Source organism: Gallus gallus, chromosome Z (assembly GCF_016699485.2).
Source record: "Gallus gallus isolate bGalGal1 chromosome Z, bGalGal1.mat.broiler.GRCg7b, whole genome shotgun sequence".
Classification (NCBI taxonomy): Eukaryota; Metazoa; Chordata; class Aves; order Galliformes; family Phasianidae; genus Gallus; species Gallus gallus.
In genome coordinates, this window is record NC_052572.1 from 33,651,862 (window position 1) to 33,675,319 (window position 23,458).

Here is a 23,458-nt window from a genome sequence, read left to right on the forward strand (position 1 = left end):
CTCCTTTTCTCTTTAAAACTTCTAAACCTACAAAACCACTACAAACAGGAGCTAGTTTCCTAAGAGACAGACTGTTAATTCAGAAACAATAATATCCATGGAGTTTGAAAAGTCTGGAGCCAGAAAGCAATATCGTTGATATTCAGCTCTCAGGACAGCCTTGTTTTCAAAAGGGCTAAAGATTTTTTTTTTTTTAATTTTCTTTTACCTCTTTACATTCCTTTTACCTCCTGTCTCCCTCTCTCTCTAACCTCCCCAGAAAATTTAATTTTATTTTCCGATATCTGAAGAAGACATTGTAGTGCTGAAAAAATGGTAGTTTATGTTTGACTTCATTTGCAAATTTAGACAAGGCTTTTGCTCATTTGTAAGACAATTGACAAGACAAGGATAAAAGCACTAAGAAGTAAGAGCTGTAAGGCAAGAAGGAGCAACCAAGGAAAGCTGGAAATCCTATCTCTATGTATTGCTTTCAAAGAAAACCCCAATGATATGAAAAAGAAAACTGCACTGCAAAGCAGACTGATAGGTAGGAGAGATTCTACTGATACTAGCTAGCTTAGAGCTGGAAAAGTCTCTTCTATCTTCAGCAGAGGTACTGAATTTCTTTCAAGTGTAGTAAAGTATTACATGAAAGAGAGAGGAAAACAATATTGCCCCCAGAATTGAACATCTTACAAGCTTATTATTTGCCATGAATGCATGAGTAATGTATATCACCATCATCTGAGCTTCCTCCTGACTTTTCACAAAATATTAAGTATTTTCTATATAGTGACAACACTCCAGCAGGTGTCTGTCCAGCATGTCAGTAACAAAGATGCTCATGAGAAAGCAATCTAATCCCATGAGTACATTTCTGACGGGGATATAGGATCATTGGGAACATAAACATTGCCCTTATCACCTGTGACAGGTTTACTACAATTTTTTTTCTATTTCTTTCATTCTTGTTGCAGTAACCTAGAAATAGAAAAAGTCTTCTTATCATCACAAAAAAAAGTTTTTTTTCTTAAGTTTTATTTAATTTTGTAACTTTGACTAGAAAACAAGATAACAATTTATTTGAGCTGAATCAAAGCAAAAATAAATTTTAAACAAAGGATGTTTTCTAAGGGCAGAATGATCATCTTCATGGCTTCGGTCCAGCCTTTGAGGTTTCAATTGGTGAAAGCGAAAGAAAAGTCCAAGCTGAAGTTATTTTCAGCCTGTGCCTAAAAGTCATATTTCTTGTTTTGGAGTCTACCTTACTTCCCAAAACACAACCATGGATTGTCTCATTTAAACCATGAGATAACTTAATGACAGAAAGGTCTTCAAATTGTTAACTCGATTAGAAATACATTGACATGGACTCTGATTACTTGGGCCTGCATATTTCTCCATGGGAAACAAGAAAGCCTGGAAAATTCTGAACATTTACAAATTACCAGTTTAATATTGTGTAATGTACAGTACAGAAATGCAGCATTTTCTGATCATCAGTTTCTGATGTCTTCAGTTAAACAGGATAGTATCTCGTCTTGCATATATTCTTCTGAGAAAAATGATGGGATAAATAAATTCCCAGAAGGAAACGTACAGAATAGATTTCAAATTGTGTGTAACTTTCTGGCTTGCCATGTAAGAATAAAGAGTGTTCAGAATGATTAACAGTGACAGAGTTGTGCTGTAACATTTCTGCATGTTTTCAGTTTTTACATGGACTTTGGTACAAAGACAAAATAGCTTTCAAAATTCAGATTCAGGGCTTCACCATAACTGCTTCTAAATTTGGGTCAAGGTATTGGGCTTGTGCTCATCTCTGCTCAATCAAATTCCTTTTTGGACAATAAAGAAAAAAAAAGCTTTAGATCAATACAGTAGAAAAGAACATGAAAGATTAAATACTGCAATAATAATTATTTTGTTTCAGAACTCTAACTTTGCTTGAGGAATCGGGTACTAAGCAAGTTTGTTTGGCAGCTAGCAGCTATCTAGGCACACCTGTTGGTCTTCTAGGCTACTTTTCCTTCTTGACTGTGTTTTTTGCAAGGTCAAGAAAGACAGTAAATCTCTTAACTTTAAGACTCACATAAAAACGTGGCACCTTTTCACTTGGAAGTGTGTAGGAGCTAAAGTATAATGCTGTTGTTAGCTTTTACTCAGAGTAATACAGAGCTGAAATACACACACAAGTTGCTGTATCATTTTGACTGGCGTATAAACCAGAAGGAATATTGCACAACCATAACTTAGCTTGTTAAAAGCCTGCATTTCTTATCCCTCACTATAAATGTCATTGTTATATTTCTGGTATTTAATGTATTATTTTCTGCCATATGCTTCAAGTTCTAATTGGTTTCTGTTGTGAAATCCAAGAGATTCATGCCTAAGAATACTACTAAAAATAATCCTTCTTATCATTGTCAGGGCACTGAAACCACTGGATCTAGTGGAACAATTCATTCTTTAGACTGATCTAAGGGTGAACTGAGCTATAAAAGAACTGAGCTATAAAAATGAGAAAAACATTTTTGCTCAGATTTTTGCTGGAATTTTGTCTTCCCTCAATTTCATAGGTTTCGTTGTAAAGACATTTGAACACCTGAATACCCACAGATTTTCCTGATCCTGAGCAACTTTGTTGCCATCTTGTTGATCTTCATGTATGCATTTAGTGAAACCTCATTTCTCATGTACTTCTGCAGATGCTGATTTTAGTTAGCTTAGGGCCAGATGTCTTCCAGGCTGCTCTTCCTTTGTGTGGTTTGGTCAGTTCTTAGGAAGGGCTGAGTTGTTCAGTTGCCTATGATTGGGAATTGTCTTCTAATATATTCTGCGCATCAGCTGACGAAATAGGCTGTGTTACAACGATAATAGGTTTCCTGAGAGAAAGAAACTGTAATACATATATAGCTGAGGATTTAAGAAAGCTGAAGAAACGGAAAACAGTCTTTCTGGATATTTGTCCCGTTTACTCACTCTCATCTTAAATGAATTGATTCCATCTCTCTCAGTCAAAATCACCATCCTCTGCTAGGTCTTAATTTCATCAGCAACTGTATAGGTTACAATTATATAGTGCACCTGGGACTTCAAAGCCGAAAAACATGTTATAAAATTAAGAAGAGAACAATTTTAGATGAGTATATACTTCCCAGTTCTCCCCTTTTTTTCAAGATTCAATTTTTGCTGAGCAAAACAAACAAACAAACAAACAAATAAATAAATTCTTGTTTTCATTATTGCTTTTCTTGGCTTTTATTTCTCATCTTCCTTCATCCTCAGTTTCTCAAAATCTTTATTCTTCTCTGTTATGCTGTGTACTCTTTCTGTTCAGTGCTTCTGGCATCCACTTCCCTATCATATAATTATTAGCAAATAAACAGGAATATAAATATCATAAAATATTTAAAAGTTAACAATATTCTACTGAGATTTTTGATAGTGTAACACATTCTTTACAAAGCCTTTATTTTAATTATGTATAACTTAGGAAGATAATGCAGTGTTGAAGTAGGTTTGGTTTCTTTTTGTAAGCCATTTAGAAACTGTTTAAAAATTGGAATCTGTCTCTCTTAAGGAAAAGATTTTGCAGAATCTTGAGTTTGTTTACATAGGGACACAATAAACAATGTAGGAAGACAAATCACTGGTAACAAATCATTGTCTGTTATCTGAATTCTGAAACAAGAAGCATAGAATTCTAAGAAACCTTAGTAAATTAATTTTACCATCACATTTGTTTATTTTAAAATCACAAGTAGGGAGTGATACTTTTAAGTAGAATAAAACCATAGGTTTTGTTTGTGAAATAAATTTTACTGCTGAGCATTTCTTGCTCCCTCTTGGATATTTTTTTTTTAATGAAAAATGAACTATTTCAGGGGCACACTTTGTCCATAAATTTCATTATAAAAACAATATGTATCAGTAGCAAGGCTTCTTTTCCTTCTGGGCATTGCTTTTCTTTTTTCCTTTTCCTTTTCCTTTTCCTTTTCCTTTTCCTTTTCCTTTTCCTTTTCCTTTTCCTTTTCCTTTTCCTTTTCCTTTTCCTTTTCCTTTTCCTTTTCCTTTTCCTTTCTTTTCTTTTCTTCTCTTCTCTTCTCTTCTCTTCTCTTCTCTTCTCTTCTCTTCTCTTCTCTTCTCTTCTCTTCTCTTCTCTTCTCTTCTCTTCTCTTCTCTTCTCTTCTCTTCTCTTCTCTTCTCTTCTCTTCTCTTCTCTTCTCTTCTCTTCTCTTCTTCTCCTCTCTTCTCCTCTCTTCTCCTCTCTTCTCCTCTCTTCTCCTCTCTTCTCCTCTCTTCTCCTCTCTTCTCCTCTCTTCTCCTCTCTTCTCCTCTCTTCTCCTCTCTTCTCCTCTCTTCTCCTCTCTTCTCCTCTCTTCTCCTCTCTTCTCCTCTCTTCTCCTCTCTTCTCCTCTCTTCTCCTCTCTTCTCCTCTCTTCTCCTCTCTTCTCCTCTCTTCTCCTCTCTTCTCCTCTCTTCTCCTCTCTTCTCCTCTCTTCTCCTCTCTTCTCCTCTCTTCTCCTCTCTTCTCCTCTCTTCTCCTCTCTTCTCCTCTCTTCTCCTCTCTTCTCCTCTCTTCTCCTCTCTTCTCCTCTCTTCTCCTCTCTTCTCCTCTCTTCTCCTCTCTTCTCCTCTCTTCTCCTCTCTTCTCCTCTCTTCTCTTCTCTTCTCTTCTCTTCTCTTCTCTTCTCTTCTCTTCTCTTCTCTTCTCTTCTCTTCTCTTCTCTTCTCTTCTCTTCTCTTCTCTTCTCTTCTCTTCTCTTCTCTTCTCTTCTCTTCTCTTCTCTTCTCTTCTCTTCTCTTCTCTTCTCTTCTCTTCTCTTCTCTTTTCTTTTCTTTTCCTTCCTGAAAAGAGGCCTGAAAAGAGACACCTTGAGAGGTGTCTCAATATTATCCAGAAGATGGAAGGCTAATTATAAATTTTAAAACCCCACACTTGTAAAATTTTGTTTCCCTTGTGGAAATATAGTTAGTTAGTTAGTTACTTGAAATTTGCAACAGAGAAGCTCAAAACTACCAAAATAATGGGATGCCCTATATACTATCACAGACAGGTGGCTTTATATCAAAGGTAAAACCTTCTATGCTAACCAACATATATTCTATGATAACCAACAACTCCTAATTCTTCTCATTACCCACTTCATAATGAAGTATTCCCATCCCCCACATTAATTTTATTTGTTCATCTCCTTCTAGTCTTGCCATGATAGCTGCACAAACTCTGATCTCACTTCCCAAATGGCAGGGAGGACTGCCTCCTCCCAAACAGCAATACCAACTCACTTGTAGGGAGTAGCAAATCTATACTTCATCCTTCCCCCAGACACTACACATAATATTTGTGGTACTCCCAAGCCCCTCTTTTTCTCTGATGTGTGCTGCTAGGATAAGTGGAACCAGGGTAAATATGGTATCTGGTTTTGCAGAAGCGTGAACACAAGGAAAAATCATAATAAATGATAAAACCAGCAGAGTGTGAGATTTCTTCTTAGCAAAATAAATGTAATAATGCAGCACTAGTAAGTAATAAGTACAGTTCATTTGTAAGTCTTGTGCTTATCTTATATATATGCAGAAATATTATATCTAACAATTGTGACTAAAGGATCTTGTTCTTCAGATGGAGAAAAGGGGGAAAAGATATCCAGATACTCCACTGTTGCCCTGCACAAGTGTGTCAATATTGCTTTGCAGAAACATAAATCAGTATCTCATATGTAAAATACATTTATGACTGTTACACTTGGCCAATTCATACTAGAGTTGCAGTCTCCATTGTAAAAAAAAAAAAATACAAAATATTCTTACTTGCCAATTTTGATAAAACAAATTATTATCTCAAGTTGAATTGCCTTCACTTGTGTTGTGAAATGCTGAAAACTGAAAAATCTATTAGAATTCCACTTGATAATATAGTCTCTAGTTCAGTTGTTTGTAGACTTTATGGATATTTCACATGTAGTGGAAATAATTTCACTCAGTTTAACAGAGGTAAGATCTTCCACTAACAGAGAAAATGATACCCTTGCAATTTCACTCTTTTTCAGGAAGAAAAAAAAAAAAAAAAAGAGGATCATTCATTACTTGATGAGGATTGTCACATTCAAAATAGGGTCACAGACAAATGAGAGACATTTAAAGCCTTCTTCACCTCCGTCATAATGTTGATGATGGCCTCTGGGACTCCCAGAGCCCAGAATAGGAGGATTAGGACTGCAGTAATGATAAACTCCCAATCAGTCTTGAACTTGTGCAGGATTTGCTGCTCCAGCTGATTGTATATAAGTTAGTGGACCCCAATGGGATTAATCCCAGGATATTCAAAGAAATGGCTGATGTTACTGTGAAACCTCTCTCAATTATTATTTGAATGTCTTGGGAATCTAGAGAGGTCCCAGTCAACTGGCAGCTGGCAAATACTGTCACAGGAAGAGTAAGAAAAGAGACTCTGGTATTCACAGGCCTGCCAGCCTCACTTCAGCACCTGGTAATATTATGGAAGCTATTCTGGGAGTTACTGAAGAACACGTTAATGACAATGCAGTCACTGGTCACAGTGAACACAAGATCGTAAGGAGAAAATGCTGTTTAACAAATTTATCTCTATTCGTGACAAGGTTACCCACCTAATTGATCAAGAGAAACGAGTAGATAGAATCTTCTTGGATTTCAGCAAAGCTTTTGATACTGTTTCTTGCAGCACACTTCTGGACAAAATGTCCAGCATAAGCTAGATAAAAAATACTATGTGATGGGTGAACAACTGACTGATGGTTTGGGCTTAAAGTTTTATGGCAAATGAGGTTACTTCAAGCCAGCAGCCAGTCACTAGTGGAGTTCTTCAGGACTCCATTTTAGGGCTGTTTCTTGTCAGTGTTTTTAGAAGTGACTTGGAAACAGCATTTGAAGGTATGCTTACTAAGTTTGCAGATGACACTAAATTGGGAGAAGCTGTTGACTACTTCAAGGGTAGAGAGACCTTGTAGAGAGATCTTGACAGACTGAAGGGCTAAGGAATCACCACCTGATGTTTAATAAGAACAAATATAAGATTTTGCCCCTGGAATGGGGCAACCTTGGATTTGTTTACAGAATGGAGAACAAGAGGCAGGAGAGCAGCAGCACTGAAATATTAGTTTTAACTTTTTAAGATAATGTGATCAATCTGCTGGACAAAGATGATCTATTCTGAAAAAAGTATAAATACACTCTAGATATTAATTTCCCAAAATATGGAAATTCATTTCGTGAAAGAGACATTAAGAGTTAACTGCTTTCTAGGCTATTATTAAAAGAAACAAATAGCAGCATATTTAACAAGAAGAATGTCCCATAAATAACAGTTATTGATTTCCTTCTTGGATTCCTTTAAATGCCTATCTTTGTTTTCATTAGTATCAGTGCTGACTTCTTAGATTGAGTTTAATAATAGAATGCAAAATACCAATAATTGGCATTTTAGTATTCCATCCTGATTTATTTAGAAATGGCATCTATGGCAGAATTGAAACATTGCTTTTCCTAATATCATGTTTTCCTACTAGGTTTGTGGAGACCAAAGCCAAGGAGCAGTTTTCCTACGTGAATTTACATTGATTCGGAGAGAAAGTCTACATGATGATTTCCTGTCTGATTTGCTGAATAACCACAGAACAGAAGATCCGGTAGGATTTAACTATTGTTCTAAAAAATTGTTCAGAAATATCTGCAAGAATATAGATTTTGCAAAGGACAATCTATCATCTTATTAAAACAAAACAAAACAAAACCTACAGATTTGGTTTATAAAGAAGAAATGTCACACTGAAAATATTGGAAATGTCACATTCATAGGACAGGTGTCAAATACAAATGAGATTCTTTTAAGGAGAGACTTTTCCAAAAGAAACACAGGTTGTTCTATTGCTTTCAAATGAAAGTATTTCTCATTTAGAATTTTGTCAACCTAATTTTCTACTGTTATTTGAGTTGCCCATTCCAAGTGAGATTATACTTTTGATTTTGAATAAGTTAAATCCATAAGTTATATAAGAGATAAATTATCCTTTAAAAATATTTATTTTATAAAATGCACCATGGAAGGTAACAGAAAGATAAAGCAGCTTCATGAAAAATGTTTTCCCTCTTTTCTGTTTGTCTGTGGCAAGATATATTTTTCAAGTCTGAAGAATTTCAAAATTCCCTGGATATTGTTGAAGAAAGGAACATGGATGAAGCTGAGAAACTTAAACTTAATGGTGCTTTAGTATGAAATAAAGCAAGCCAGCTGACTTAAAACTGCTGTAAATGTATAGGTCTAATATGTTCAAGGTTTGTTTTCTTATGGTGTTCAACACACTGTGGTTTAACAGAAATGGTGGTGTATTAGCTTCATAGTTCTGTGAACTGCTGACATATTTTAAGGATTAAAGTTCAAAATAAAGAGTGTGGAAGAGGAAAAGTGACTCTAGAATAATTTAATATTAATACAGCCTTGCTTACTGACTTTTTAGTCAACATTTTCTCATAGCTGTAGAGGGCACTGCTCAAAGTTACCTTGCTCAGTGCATGGGTTAACATCAGTCAGTTATCATCACTGGAAGCATGTGCAGCTAGGACTTTGGAAGGATGGGGTACATGTCTTTTGATAAGTCTTGATGCTCAGGTCAAAGAATGTAGTTAACAAAGGGAGAGAAACCATTGAACAGTCCACTGTGTGTGTGCTAATTCATCTGCTCTAAGACAGGCTGTCCTTAGTTCTTTACAAACTCTTCAAAGAGTTTTCACATCAGGCAAAACCAACACTTTCTTCTTTCACTGTGGGTAATTATATGACATTTTGGAATTGCATCAAGCTACTGATTTACTGCCAAGGCTGAAATGAAGATTTACTGAACAGAGGATGCTGGTCTTCTGCTACCTCTGTCTACACATTAAGGGAGTATAGCTGATGTTGTCCATTGAAACCATTCATTCTCTATAGTCCAAAGGACGGAACAATATTTCATTGCTGCTCTATCAGTACCAGTGAACTGATATGTTGTTTCCTTTGTTGCACTAGTTTTCTGCCTGTTTGTATGTGTGTCATGATTGTGTTCACGTAAGTGGAAAGTAAACTGAAAACTATTCTCAGATTTTATTTCAAGATAGTGTTCTTTTTAATTTCACAAGGATGCTGTGTCATTCCTGTGACAATCTTTCTGCGCAAATAGGTATGTATGAAAACACAATCAAGTTAAAAGAATATTCCAAAGAAAATGTGACATTGCTGTCTTTAATAGGTATAATTTGGAGAACTTTTATTCCGATCTAATTACTTTCAGATACCTTATTTGACTATAAAAGCATATATTGTATTCTCTGCATGACTGATTCAGTCAGAAATATTTAATAAGGAATATTCAGAAGTATCTCTTCAGTATTTCTCCTGACATATTTTGAGTGTATGTGTACTCACATAACTTGTTCACTGTATGCTACACAGACTTTGTTTCAAAGACAGGCATTAATTTCAAGGAAAGTATTTTTCTGTTATTTAATTTATATACCCATTTCTTACGTATCAGTGAATTTATTTTCATAAATTTCTGTAATCTATAAAGGATATTTTACAGATGTGGATTCAAAGGCTTACAGACATTAAAACCAAAACCTATACTTTCCTTGAGTTCATTGTCTGAGACACAAAGTTTTATTTTATTCAGTTCACTTCTCACTACACAGCAATCAAGATGCAAAATTTTCACCTCAGATGTAATTATGAGCTTTCAGCATCTCTGTCTCCCAAACGAAAGATAACAGATAAGGCATCTACAAAAATGAAGGCTACATGATTACTAATATATCAGAAAATCTGTTATGAGGGTCTGCAACACAGATTTTGAATTTCTGAGGCAGAAATATAGAGTAGTTTTCCAGAAGAGAAAGCACAAACTTTATATGTAGAATCAATCTGCCTTAATTCAGAGGATCAATCATTTTTTTTTCCTTCCTGTGATTTCCTGCTGTGATCAGAATGTATCCAACAAGAAAGTCTGCTAAGACTTTCTTGAAAGTCTTGCCAACAAGAAAGCCTGGTAGTACAGAGCTATTTTTCTAACAGATGAGATACAGAGAAAAAAGTCTTTATCACCATACTCCCCCACAAAGCTTCCACTTTGGTTCTTTGTAGTTCTATGAGTAGCATAGGCTAGGTTTCTCTGTTTGCAAATTTTCAAAATCAGTGGATATGTGGATCCCATGTGAAAGCTGTGTAGCTAGTATCCTACCAATTACAGAAATCTTTAACCTTTGCATTTTTGCCCAATGATGACATAGAATCACAGAATCATAGAATGGTTTAGTTGGGAAGGGACATTAAAGATCATCAAGTTCCAAACCCAAATCAGGCTGCCTATCCAACCTGGCCTTGAGCATCCCCAGGGATGGAGCCTCCACAGTGTCTCTGGTCAGCCTGTGCCTGTGCCTCATCACCCTCTGAGTAAAGAATGTCCTGTCATCTAAACTGCACCTCTCTTCTTTTAGTTTAAAGCCATTCTCCCTTGTCTTGTCACTGTTAGACTGCATAAAAAGTCAGTCTCCATCCTGATTATAAGCTCTCTTTGAGTACTGGAAGTCTACATTGAGGTCTCCTGGGAACCTTCTCTTCTTCTAGCTGAACAAGCCCAGCTCCTTCAATGTTTCTTTGTAATAGACGTTTTCCAGTTCCCTAATAATCTTCATTGCCCTCCTCTAGATGCACTCTAAAAGCTCCACGGTTTTCTAGTGTTGAGGGCCCCAAGCCCGGACACAGTACTACAGGTGAGGTCTCACAAGGGCAGAGTACAGGGAGACAGTCACCTCACTTACCCTTCTGGTCACTCCTCTTTTGATGCAGCTTGTGTCCCCTTATACCTCTCTTTTGATACAGTTGGTCTTCCAGACTACAAGTCCATACTATTTGCTTATGTTCAACTTTTGCTTCATCAGGACCCCAAAGTCCTTTTCTGCTGAGCTGCTTTCAAGTTCTTCTTCCAGTCTGTATACATACCTGGGATTGTCCCAACCTAACATCTTGCACATGGTTTGTTGAACCTCATCATTTTCACATGAGCCCTTATCAAGCCTGTCCAGGTCCCTCTGGAGGATATCCCTTCCTTCTATTGTGTCAGCTGTACCACTCGGCTTGATGTCATCAACAAACTTACTGAGGATGCACTTGATCCCACTGCCTAGATCATATCCATCTAATAGTCTAGCCTTCAAATCCACATGTCTCCAATTTAGAGATAAGTATGTGGTGTGGAACCATGTGGGCCTTGCACAATTCTAGGTAGATGACATAATTTACCCTTTCTTTGTCAACCACTGCCATCAGTCCATCAGTCCGTCATAGAACACCACCATATTGGTTGGCATGATCTGCCCTTGCTGAAGACATGCTGGCTGTCTTCACCTCCTGGTCACCCATGTACCTTAACGTAGCTTCCAGGAGGATATGTTCCATGATCTTCCCAGTCACAGACATGAGGCTCACCAGCCTATAGCTCCCCAGGTCTTCCCTTCTTGTCCTAAAAATGTAAGTCATTTTTCCCTTCATCCAGTCACCAGGGACTTAATCCGACACTTGTAATTTAACTTTTCAAATATGATGGAGATGCCTTGTTAACTACAACATACAGTTCCTTCAGAACACTGGAACACATGTCATCAAGCCCCATAGACTTGCATACAGTCTCATGAGTTCATCTCAGATTTGCTCTGCTCATAATATGGAAAGAATTTGGCTCCTTGGACTGCTACTGGGAGGTTTAGGGATATGAGAAGAATAGGAAGCCTGACTGCCAGTGAATACTGAAGCAAAGAATTTGCTGAGTACCTCAGCCTTCTCCATGTCAGTTGAAGCCTTTGTCGTATATCAGAAACTTTCTTGTTTGTCTCTTCTGACCATTGTACCTGTAGAACTCATTGTTATTTTTCACATTTCTCAGCAAATTCAGTCCTATCTTTCCATTTCCTTTCCTGATTCTACCTCTGCACATCCAGACAGTATCCCTGTATTCTTCCCAGGCCACATGTCCCTGTTTCCACTATCCATACATTTCCTTCTTTTCCCTCAGTTTAACCAGAAGGTCAGTCATGCATGTTTCCTGCCTCTTCTGCTTCATTTCTTATGCTGTGGGATGTAGACCCTGTCCTGTTTAATATCTTCATTGATGACATGGATGAGGGGATTGAGTGCACCCTCAGGAAGTTTGCAGATGACACCAAGCTGGGAGGAAATGTCAATCTGCCCTTTGGAGGGATCAGGACAGGCTGGATAGCTGGGCTGAAGCCTATGGGATGAGGTACAACAAGACCAAGTGCCAGGTCCTGCACTTTGACCACAACAACCCTAGGCAAAGCTACAGGCTTGGGTCAGAGCGGCCGGAAGACAGAGTAGAAGAAATGGACCTAGGGGTGTTGGTCAATGCTTGGCTAAACATGAGCCAGCAGTGTACCCAGGTGGCCAGGAAGGGAAATGGCATCCTGGCTTGTGTCAGAAATAGCATAGTCAGTAGGAGCAGGGAAGAGATTGTCCCTCTGTACTCAGCAGTTTTGGGCCCCTCACTACAAGAAAGATATCAAGGGCCTGGGCAGTGTCCAGAGAAGGGTAATGAAGATGGAGCACAAAGATGGTAATGCATCTGGAGCACAAATCTTACAAGGAGCAGCTGAGGGAACTGAGATTGTGTAGTCTAAAGAAGAGGAGGGTCAGGGGAAACCTTATAGCTCTCTGCAACTACCTGAAGAGAGGTTGTGGCAGGATGGGCATGAACCTCTTCCCTCATGTGACTACCAATAGGACTAGATGAAATGGTTTCAAGTTGAGGTAGACGAGATTCACGTTGGATGTTAAGAAAAAATTTTTCTCTTAAAGGGTGCTGGAATTCCAGAACCCTTTTCAGAGAAATGCATTGGAATGGGCTGCCTGGGGAGGTGGTTGAGTTGCTGTCCCTGAATATGTTCAAGAAATGTTTAAATGTTCTACTAAGGGATATGGTTTAGTGGGGAAATTTTGGTAATATGTTGGTGGTTGGGCTGGATGACCTTAGAGGTCTTTTCCAACCTTGGTGATTCTATGATGCTATGATTCTGTATTGTTTTCTCATCATTCATCTGAGTGGTTGAAATCCCCCATCAGGATGAGAGCCTGCAAGCATGATGCTTCTTGTAGCTGAAGCAAGAATGCCTTGTCAACAGGCTCCCCTTGATCAGGCGGCCTGTAGTAGAATCCCACCAGATGTGTTTTATTAGTCTGCTCCCTAATTTTAACCCATAAGCCCTCAACCTAAAAATGACTGTTTCTCAGAGGCAGCTTTTCACAATCTATCCACCCCTTAACACAGAGGACAATTCCCATGCCCCTTATGTCCTGAGTAACTCTTCTAAAAGTCTTGCAGCCTTCAATCACAGTATTCCAGTTGTGGAGTTTGTCTCACCATATTTCTGTGATAGCAATAAGGACATAGCTTTCTAATAGCAAAAGAAGTACATCCACTCCCCTTATCTAATAATGTTTAAAGCTCTGGTGACCTACTTGCCTGTCTTGGTTGCTTGTGCTTCCAAGTGGCTGCCTATGTCTGTGTGGAGATGTCCCACCACTGCTCCTGGCTGTGTCCTGCTATGTTGCCTCCTCTCATGAGCCAAGGGGCTCTTGGCAACTCCAGGTGGCTCTCTCAGGACCCCACCTTGTACAACTGCAATCCTCTGCTCTGCTGTAGAACATGCCTGCAGTGGTGCTGATCACCTCAGAAAATCCACTTGAGTTGATCCAGTGCTTTCTGTGAAAATCCAGGCAGATGACTCAGGTTTAGAAATTACTGTCTGAAGAGTGTGACATCACTCTTCAAAAATTGCCATCAATACATTTTTGGTAGTTAATAGAGATGCTTTCTTTTCCTTTCTGCTTATATTTCTATCATTAACTTTAGGTACAAAAATTTACCAGAAGCCAGAAAAGACTTGTGTTTTATCATTTTCTGTCCTGTCCAATAACTGATTACACATTCATAATTCTTTAGAGAAAGTCACTGATAAATGAAAATCTTAGTGCCTGCTCTGTGTAGAAGACACATCTCCTCATTGTGTTAGGCCAGCCTTATGTTTGCAGCTGTCAACATAATCATTCAAAAATCTTTTGTCTGTTCAGGCAAGACCATGAGGTTGACTTTAATATTTTGGAGAATAAAGAACTGCCTGAACTTCTAGTAGTAGTCAGACATCGGGAGCTCTCTTAATGTTTTCTCATGGGGAAAATAATACCTTCAGAAAGATGTCAAATCAAACTGAGACTTTCTCAGGGGCTGTAAGGAAAGCAGTGGCAAACAGTGAGGGCACAGACTTCTCACAGGCCACCTGTAGCAATGGCATGGTGTGACAGAATGTCTTGTGAAGCTTGCTTTCATGCCATAGCCCGCAGGTTTCCTGAGGGCAAGAGGATTTCCTAAGCCACAGATTAAACATCACTGCTGTAGCAGAATCTCATCTTTATAGATGAGAGCAGATTTTCAGGTTTTTCAGTGACATGTGAACATGACTACAGTTAATTGAATTCTGTATCTTAGCTTATTCATCTGATTCAGCACTTCAGGAAATCACTTGGCCACTGACTGGTGAATTGTGTTCGTATTTTACTGAGAAACACCATAGTTTTTATTACTTTTATCATGTTTTAACTGTCAAGATCTGTCATATATCTCAGTAATCTTAAAAATACGTTTTGTTAAACTTCTATCTCATGGTTCACATGACAACTCCTTATCTACTTGCCACTTTGAGCATCAACTCTTTTCAGTGTAAATCTTTTCCTGCCACAACTGTTTTTGAAATGATTTCCAGTCTGTACTTTATAAAAATATTACTTGTTTTGTCCAGACTATATTGCTCCAAGTTTATTAAGGTTTTTATCTTAAATTTTTATCTCCTTTAAAAGCAAATATTTTAAATATATTTAGATGTCTATGGATCATCACAAAAAAAAAATAGGATAAACCACTGGTATTTTCTACATTCCACAATTATGAATCTCAGTATTTAGAATACTTAGACTGTAAAGTGTCCTAAGGCTTCTTTATCTATTTCACTTAATGCCTTTTTTACATTGCTTTAAAAATAGAAGCATGATCATTAACCGTTTTAGACTTCTAACTGTTCCTATACTGTTATCCTTTTCTGTTTCAAAGCCAATCAAGACACCACTGCTCAGAAAAGAAAAAGAGATTACATTCCAGAGCTTGGAATCCAGGTCCCACAGATGCCAAAAACTGTCCTGTGACTGCATCGAGTGCTGGAGCTGATGCAGGATGAAAGGAAGCTGTTTTTAGAAAGTCTGAGTTATTAGTCTTGCCCACACTAGGGAAATGAAAAATTGAAAAATAATGAAGCCATTGTTTGTGTAATGATATAGAACATTGGACTACTACACCGCTTAAGTGGACCTTAAATTTATTCATAACTATTCCCAGTACCTATTTGCAACAACTGAAAAATTCCATAGCTTCCATTAAATCAAGAAGCTTTCAAGGCTGCTTCATGGAAGCACTGGAAACTTTCATGACGCTGTTTCCACTCTAAAGAATTCAAGTAAATAGTGGCTTATTTTGCACTAATACAACAAGGGAATGCTCTTTGTGTCCACATGTCTTATTTCTGTACTTTTTAATGCATATATTTTAGAATGGTAAATTGTAGCTGTAGCCTAGATAGTTCATGAAGGAAACGAGTTGATAAGAGATATTACACATAAAATGTGTATAGTTGCAACTTTTTAAATTAGATATTCAACATAAAAATGAACAGTCCTTGTTTTTTATATTATTAGCATCTTTTATTTAATCATTTTTATATAATTTAATAAATATGCAATAACAATACAGTCTTGAGGTATTCCAAGTTTCTTTCAATAGCTGAGGAAGCTATAATCTTTTAGCAGAGAGTGATGATGACACAAGGAGCTCAAAGTAGCTCATTCAAACATTTTGGAGGAAAAATGTCCTTTTACTTTTCTTATTTTTTATTTTTTTATTTTTTTGAGACTTGGCTTGTGTATTTGATGATAAAAAAATCTTTTACAGCAAATACGTATTGATTTTCTCTTTTATAAATTATAAACACTAGTGAGAGAATGTAGTTGAATGGCTTTAGCTGCTTTCAAGTTTACGGCTTCTCATACCTTCATATTTCTGTGTTAGGTTTAATAGATATTTCAAGTTCTGATAGCTTGCTTTCTTTATACACAGTCATACAACACCTATATAATATATATATGGCATTTATGGCCAGTTGCTCTTTATAGATGCAGACACGCACACACAATTATATATATATATATATGTCTGTCAAGATGACAAATTTTAAATTGAGTCTCAGAACTCTAAAGTAATTTTAGCAAATGCTCACAAGTAAGTTTTCTGAAATTGACTGGAAGGACAAATTAGTGCTCATTCTTTCAGCTCTGTTTTTCCAGTAGTTATAACTGGGTTTAATGAAAATGGCCTGTGATGCCCCAGGAATAAAGGTTTTTAAAGAATGGTACTCTTGCTTCCCAGCTGCACAGGGCTTTCTAAGCTGCAGGCTTGGTCAATGTCGCCCGGCATCACTGCAAACAGCAAGGGAATATTTTGTTTCCATTCCCTGTTCACATGGACCCAAGCTGCCTCCTGAGAATCAGGGCTGGAGAATCCAGCACAGGGAGCTTTGACTATCTAAGGGAGAGGTGCACATAGGAGGGATTACAGAATGTTAAAAATACTTAGACTTTTCCCTTTTTGGGTCACTGTAAGCTATGCCAGGGCATTTTTCCTAGAAAAATTAAACTACTGTAAAATTACTAGCAGGGTTCAGAGTTTAAATTTAGTTTTCTGACTTAAAAGTAAGTCTGTATGCTTACATATTTCCTATCTGTCATATATATGAGTGTATCCTGGCCTGTCTTATTGAGTTGTCCCTGGCCTAGTGCATTGATAAAGGGCTTTGAAAACTCTTGCTCCTTAACAATGATGAGTAGGACACTGCCAATTTCAGTATCAGCAAAAACTGTGGATGGATGAGTGTATATTTTGTACTGAGGAGCAGAAGGCTTGTTTCCCTCTCCCTAGGTCACTAGGCCTGCTTCCTTTTCGTTCCCACTCTCTTTTTTTTTTTTTTTTTTTTTTTTTTTTTAAGTTATAAATCCTCAAGATGAGTTTATCTTAAGTAGCTTATTTAATAGCTTAGGCAATGTGATCATCCTCTCATGGTTGCCATAAAGTTTACAGTGGTGTTATTTAAAAGCATGAGCATTTAGAAGTTACTTTGCACAAGCATACCTGTAGACAAAACTTCTGTAATTCCATGTTGAGGTAAAGCAGAAAGAGGATTTGTGAGCCAGACTAAAGCCAATACATTGTCAGAATCAAGTGATGGTTTGACCAGATTTGAAATAATTACTGTGTTCCTAAAACCTATATTTTGAATGTTAATTGCTTGAAAAACTGTGAGAGGATGACCACAAACTCAGAGTAAATCATCATCTATTTCAATGTCATTGAGAACAATGTGCTTTTGATAACCAGTTGCCACATAAGGAATTGTTAAATTATTATGAAGGTGCTGAATAAGTTGGCATTTTTAATTAGCATTCCATAACTGTCTAATTAAATCCTTACTTGAAAATTACATTCAAGTCAGCTTCAGTTTTATTCTCGTATGCATTCCATAATTCTCTTCTCCACTTGTAGCTTTTAAATCAGTAGTGCAGGCCTGTATCCAAATATGTTGGCTGTACTCCACTAGGCCTTATAACAAGATGTTTGTCGGTTTGATCATACCAGATTTGTTGCAGACTTTTGGGAAAGCAAGCAGCAAGATATTCTTGGTAGAGTCTAAACTGTAGATTTATCCAAAAAAGTCCACTGCAAGATATAGGACAAATATCTCGCCTTGAAATGGTAATCCACTCTAGTACTTCTTCTGCTACACGGAGTTCTGCTGGAGCGTGTGTTCAGAATATATGTTTTGAATTGCTGCATTTACATCTTGTGCTGCCTTTATGCCTACACTGTCTTATCCACAGGATATAGGTTATTTGTTGTACTACAGAGAGATTACCATTTGAATAGAAACTTATTTTTATTCTCTGTAAGTATTTACTCTGTCACTGTCACCTAATCACCTTCAGTAGTAATGATGCTTATTCTGTCCTTATCAAGTAGAATACAGTAAGCAGTGGAATAATTTTCTTTTTTAATATGAATATAATGTGATGGCTATTTATTATCTTATGTATTTGTGAGGAAGATGGTAAGAAACTACCCAAAGAGTTGCGGTCAGTGGAGTTAAACCTAGTTGGAGACTGGTCACGAGCGGGGTCCCCTCAGTAAGTTTGTAGACAACACCAAGTTGGGAGGGAGTATTTATCTGCCTGAGGGGAGAAGGGCACTACCAAGGAACCTAGACTGGATCAATGGGTCAAGGCAAACTGTATGAGTTTCAGGAGGGCAAGTGTCGGGTCCTGCAATTTGGTCACAACAACCCGAGGCAACCCTTGGTGTACTGATGGACAGTGCACTGAATATGAGCCAGCAGTGTGCCCAGGTGGCCAAGAAGGCCAATGGCATCCCAGCTTGTATCAGGAATGGTGTGGTGAGCAGGACTAGGGAAATCATCCTGACCCTGTACTCAGCACTGGTGACACCTCACCTCGAGTACTGTGTTCAGTTTTGGGCACCTCAGTACAGAAAGGACATGGAGATGCTGGAGTAGGTTCAAAGAACTTCTGAAGGGCTTGGAGAATATGCCCTACTAAGAGAGACTGAAGGAACTGGGGCTGTTTAGTTTGGGGAAAAGGAGGCTGAGGGGGGACCTTATTGCTCTCTTCCAATACCTGAATGGTGCTTACAGCGAGAGTGGGGTTGGTCTCTTCTCATTGGTGACAGGTGACAGGATGAGGGGAAATGGCCTCAAGTTGTACAAGGGTAAGTTTAGGTTGGATATCAGGAAGCACTTCTTTACAGAAAGGGTTGTGAAGCACTGGAATAGGCTCCCCAGGGAGGTGGTTGAGTCACCATCCTGGGATGTGTTTAAAACCCTTTTGGATGTGATGCTCAGGGACATGTTTTAGTGGAGGGTTGTTAGAGTTAGGGTAGTATGGTTAGGTCATGGTTGGACTTGATGGTCTTTAAGGACTTTTCCAACCCGAGTGATTCTATGATTCTATGTACTGTGATGACTATTTATTATCTTATGTATTTATGAGGAGGAAGGTAAAGAAACTTCCTTGAAACTGGAAGATTATAAGCATTGGCAAAAGTAGAAGGTCAGGATACCGTCCCTTCAAGAATTCATTTTTCAATATTGTACTTACTCCTACGGAAGTTATCTTTATGCAAAGTGGGTTTTTGCTATGCTGTAGTGGATTACAGAAACAAATTTTTATCTCTCTCTGAGTGCTGGATTCAGTTTTCTTGTATACCTGTATACCTGGCCTGGTCGGCAGTTTCTGGATTACGCCTTGGATGGTGAATATAATTAGGAATTTATGGAGAGCGAAAGGTGGGCTTACTGTGATCTAAGTAGGCACTTCTTGCACTTGCAATTGAAAAGGCTAGATGCTGTATTTTACATCTTGAGAATGTTTGCATTTTTCCCACTTATTGTTTTTTTCTGTTTTAAGAAAAGTCCTCAGTTCATGAGGCTTTTATTCCTTCATGTATTTCTGACCATTTGTGTTATCTGTATCAAAGATAAGCATCTTTTTCACCTTCATTCTGCATGGCTGAAGTAGGTTGTAGAAATATTTTTCAGCATCTTACAGTAATAAGTTTGGCTTCTGTGTACAGAACTAAAATAATCAAACAGATTGTTTTTTAGATATACCACAAAATGTAGATAATAACCTGCAACATACACTAGATATTCAGTGTCCATTTAGAAACAATAGCTGCGAGTGTATTTGTAAAGTTGGCTCCAGAGAGTTTAAAATATGTTTCCATGAACTTTTCTGTCTGTGGTTGTAACTCATGGGGAAGAAAATACAGGTGTGATTTAATACAAAAACAGTTCTGAGAGCTTTTTATTTCTACATTCCTCTTTCCCTCCATCCCCAAAATCTACCTGTTCTACTTCGTCTTGAGCTTATGAAAGCCCAAGATCTGAACTAGGACTTGGGTTACTAGTACAGACAATAATGAGTGATTTTTTAATAATGAATTCAAAACCACTTGATTTTTTGTGATTTCAAAGTCCAACAGGGTGAGTTAGAGTTCTGCTTTCATGAAAACAATTTAAAGAGGGCAAGAAATAGTGAGAAGGAAGAGCTGTGAAGACAGTAGTGTGCATTAGGCACATATTTGCTTTGTGCCCCTTTTCTGTGACCTGAGAGTCTGCTAAGTGTAGTGCATAACACATGCCTTTTTGAACTTTAGATAACAGAGTGGTATTTTAATTTAAATTGCTACTTTTAGAAAGTTAAGAATAGCTAAGAATTAACTGTGTTAACAAGTGTGCTTGATTGACCTTTTGTGTAGCCAAATCCATATTTTCAACATGAACTGGAAAATCCTATTATTATTGTGAATGGATATTTAGTTTCCCTTCAGTTCCTATATTTACTTAAGTAAATGTCCATGGGAAACTACACAAAATAATGTCAGCTAAATTACATCATACTTTATTCTTTGTATCAATCTTGGCATACAAAATTGAAGAAAAATCAATTTAACAAGCTCCACTGACTTTGCACAACTTAGATTAGAGGGAAAATTAACTAGAAAAAGCTGCTGACTAGTAAATGCATATAAAATAAAATTAAGTTTAATCATTATAGTCTGTTTCATGAGTATACAATAAACTCTATGATTTTCATCATTGCTGCAGTTTCAGTTCACTCGGTGTTGTAGATATGAATGATTACATACATGTTCAGGTCTCCTTGGCACCATCTTCTGGTCTTCTCTTTTTATGTTTTTCACAGTCATTTTGATGTTATCACAGCATTATGAAACTAGGAATAATAAACCTAGCATAGCTTCCATTTACTTTAAAATTTGTTGTGGATAGTAATCCTAAGACTCCTAGGCTTGCTTCTGTTGTTAAGATCATTGTCTGATTTTTCTACTGTGGAATGTAATCTGTAAGCTATATCAAGACATACTAAATTATAAAAAATTGCCTTACATAATAAATATAAAATACATATTGGGCTGCAAAGGATCTCAGATGTGCAGAAAATAGTCACATATGCTGAAGACAGTCACTGGATTTAGCTTTGTGAATAAGGAATGTTTTTTCTCATTAATGAAGTTAAACCAATGGGGAAGATATGTCATTGCTCTTAATTAGGAGATGTGCTGCTGACATCTGAAACATATTTTCCCAGTACCAAAGGTACATTTAATTTAATAGCTATGGTTCATATCTTTCACCTGTTCCAAACAGAAAGTCTCACATGGAGCTGTGATGTAACAGACTTCCACTTAAACAGATAGAGACATGTTTTGTTTTGATTTTTAGTTGAAAAAACAAGAAATGTTGGAGGAGGAATATTTCTACCTACCTGCTTAGATATGCATATTTCTTTGAGATATGTAACACAAATAAATAAGCACTGTATATTATTCATACTTCATCCACTGATTTTATGGTCCTTCATAAAATTGATATTATATTAATTTTACAAAGAGCAGAGTAGCTTTTATGTTTCCTAATGACTAAGCTAATTGTTTGTAAGTACAGATATAATAATTGTTTTTAAGTATGTCTACAGACATAAATTTATATAGCATGATAAATATGTTTATAATACTAGACAAAAATGTAATATAAAGACAAGTATTATAATTATCTATTTTTAGTCTGTGTTTTCAGATAAATTTTAAGTGCATTTATCTTTCACTCAGAAGGGAGATAATAGTATGCTACTATTGTCTCATGGAGCAAATTCCAAGTTCCAAAAAGATTTGGAAATCATAACCCTATTACATAATGCAGAGAACAAATGTCTTGAAACTTACCATTTTGAATCCTACAATATCCTCTCCACCATCTCCACTTCTGCTCCCCACCAACAATAAGAAAAATATTTTTTTAAGTGAATGAAAATCTGAAATGGAAACTGACTTCAAGATTAATCAGCTGTAGTATTATTTGCCTTCATTAACCCACTAGAAATTAGAAGATTACTACTATATGTAATAATCTTTTGCTTTTGTTGAAAATTTTATAGATGTAGTTAAACAGTTTATCGATATTTTATATTGTCTTAGCTGAACAATGTCATGTTATTCCTAATCTTGAAGCATTCATTAAACATTGTTTCAATTGTGTGCTAAAAATCATCTTTGATAGTACCTTATTTTTGTAGTTTTCTTGCTTAGTTTTTTCTTGTTGTTATAAAATGGATTTTTAGACTTCATCAGATAATAAAGATAATATTTAATTAAATCAATATGTTCCATTTCAGTGACTCAACCTCCAGAATCCTTTCAGTAAACCAAAATCAGGTACAGCAGATTATGACAGATAATAGCGGAAGCAATTTCCAATGGCTCTCTACTCAGGTATTCTTCACTTTTCTCAAGGTTTGGGAAACATAGACATAGAGGTCATATCATCTCACATCTCAAGAGCATGCAGTGTGCTAGCTTTTCTTCTTTTTATGACAAATACAGTCAAATTGTTCAATGAGAAAAAGGAATTGGCATAAATCTGGTGGACTAATTAATTCAAGTCTCAATAAGTTAAGCATATACAATTTCAACTACTTTATTTTACTCTATTATTGCCATTCTTAAAAATTTTCTCTTTTTCTCTTTTTTTTTTTTTCTTCAATATTGATATGCCCAGAATCTCTCTTTCTGCTTTTTCTTCTCTTTCTTTTCTGAAGATGTTACCTAGTACTGAGCTATAAGTAATGCAGGTCTGTTTTAACCCAAGTCAGTTTTTACATATGTTTATTTTCAATAATTTCCATGTGAATTTATTTATTAATTATTATTATTTATTTATTTTGTATACTTCATCTGTGAAAATTCTACATAGGATCCAATGGAAGCTAAGAATATTTGAGTATTATCGTTTAAACGGCTTCTGTAACCCTGAAATACCATTCATTTACTTTTGAGCAAAGCATCTTCAAAGATAATGAATGTACATGAAGATAATGAAAGAGAAAAAGAATTATATGTATAGAATACACAGTCTGTAGCAGGAAGCATCATCCTGTACTTAATTTTCTAAAATTTTCAAGACTCATCAGATGCCTTTCCTCATATGGGAGATGCTCCAGGTCCCTAATCATTTTTGTGGACCTCCATTGGGCTCTACCTAGAAGTTCTCTGTCTTCCTTGATTTGGGGAGCCAAGAACTGGAGTTCACACACAAGCTGTGGCCTCATCAGGGGAGAGAAGAGGGCAAGGATCACTTCCCTCAACCTGCTGGCCACGCTCTTATTATGTACTCCTGGATACCATTGTCCTTCTTGGCCACAGGG

The 23,458-nt window shown here is 36.9% G+C and overlaps 1 protein-coding gene across 1 annotated transcript in view; it reads left to right on the forward strand.

Moving 5' to 3' along the window:
* Positions 1 to 23,458, forward strand: part of ADAMTSL1 (ADAMTS like 1) — a 439,216-nt gene that overhangs the window by 87,660 nt on the left and 328,098 nt on the right. The window contains exon 2 of the mRNA XM_004949124.5: positions 7,536 to 7,655. Within this exon, the coding sequence (XP_004949181.2) occupies positions 7,536 to 7,655 (120 nt within the window). The remainder of the gene's footprint in view (positions 1 to 7,535; positions 7,656 to 23,458) is intronic.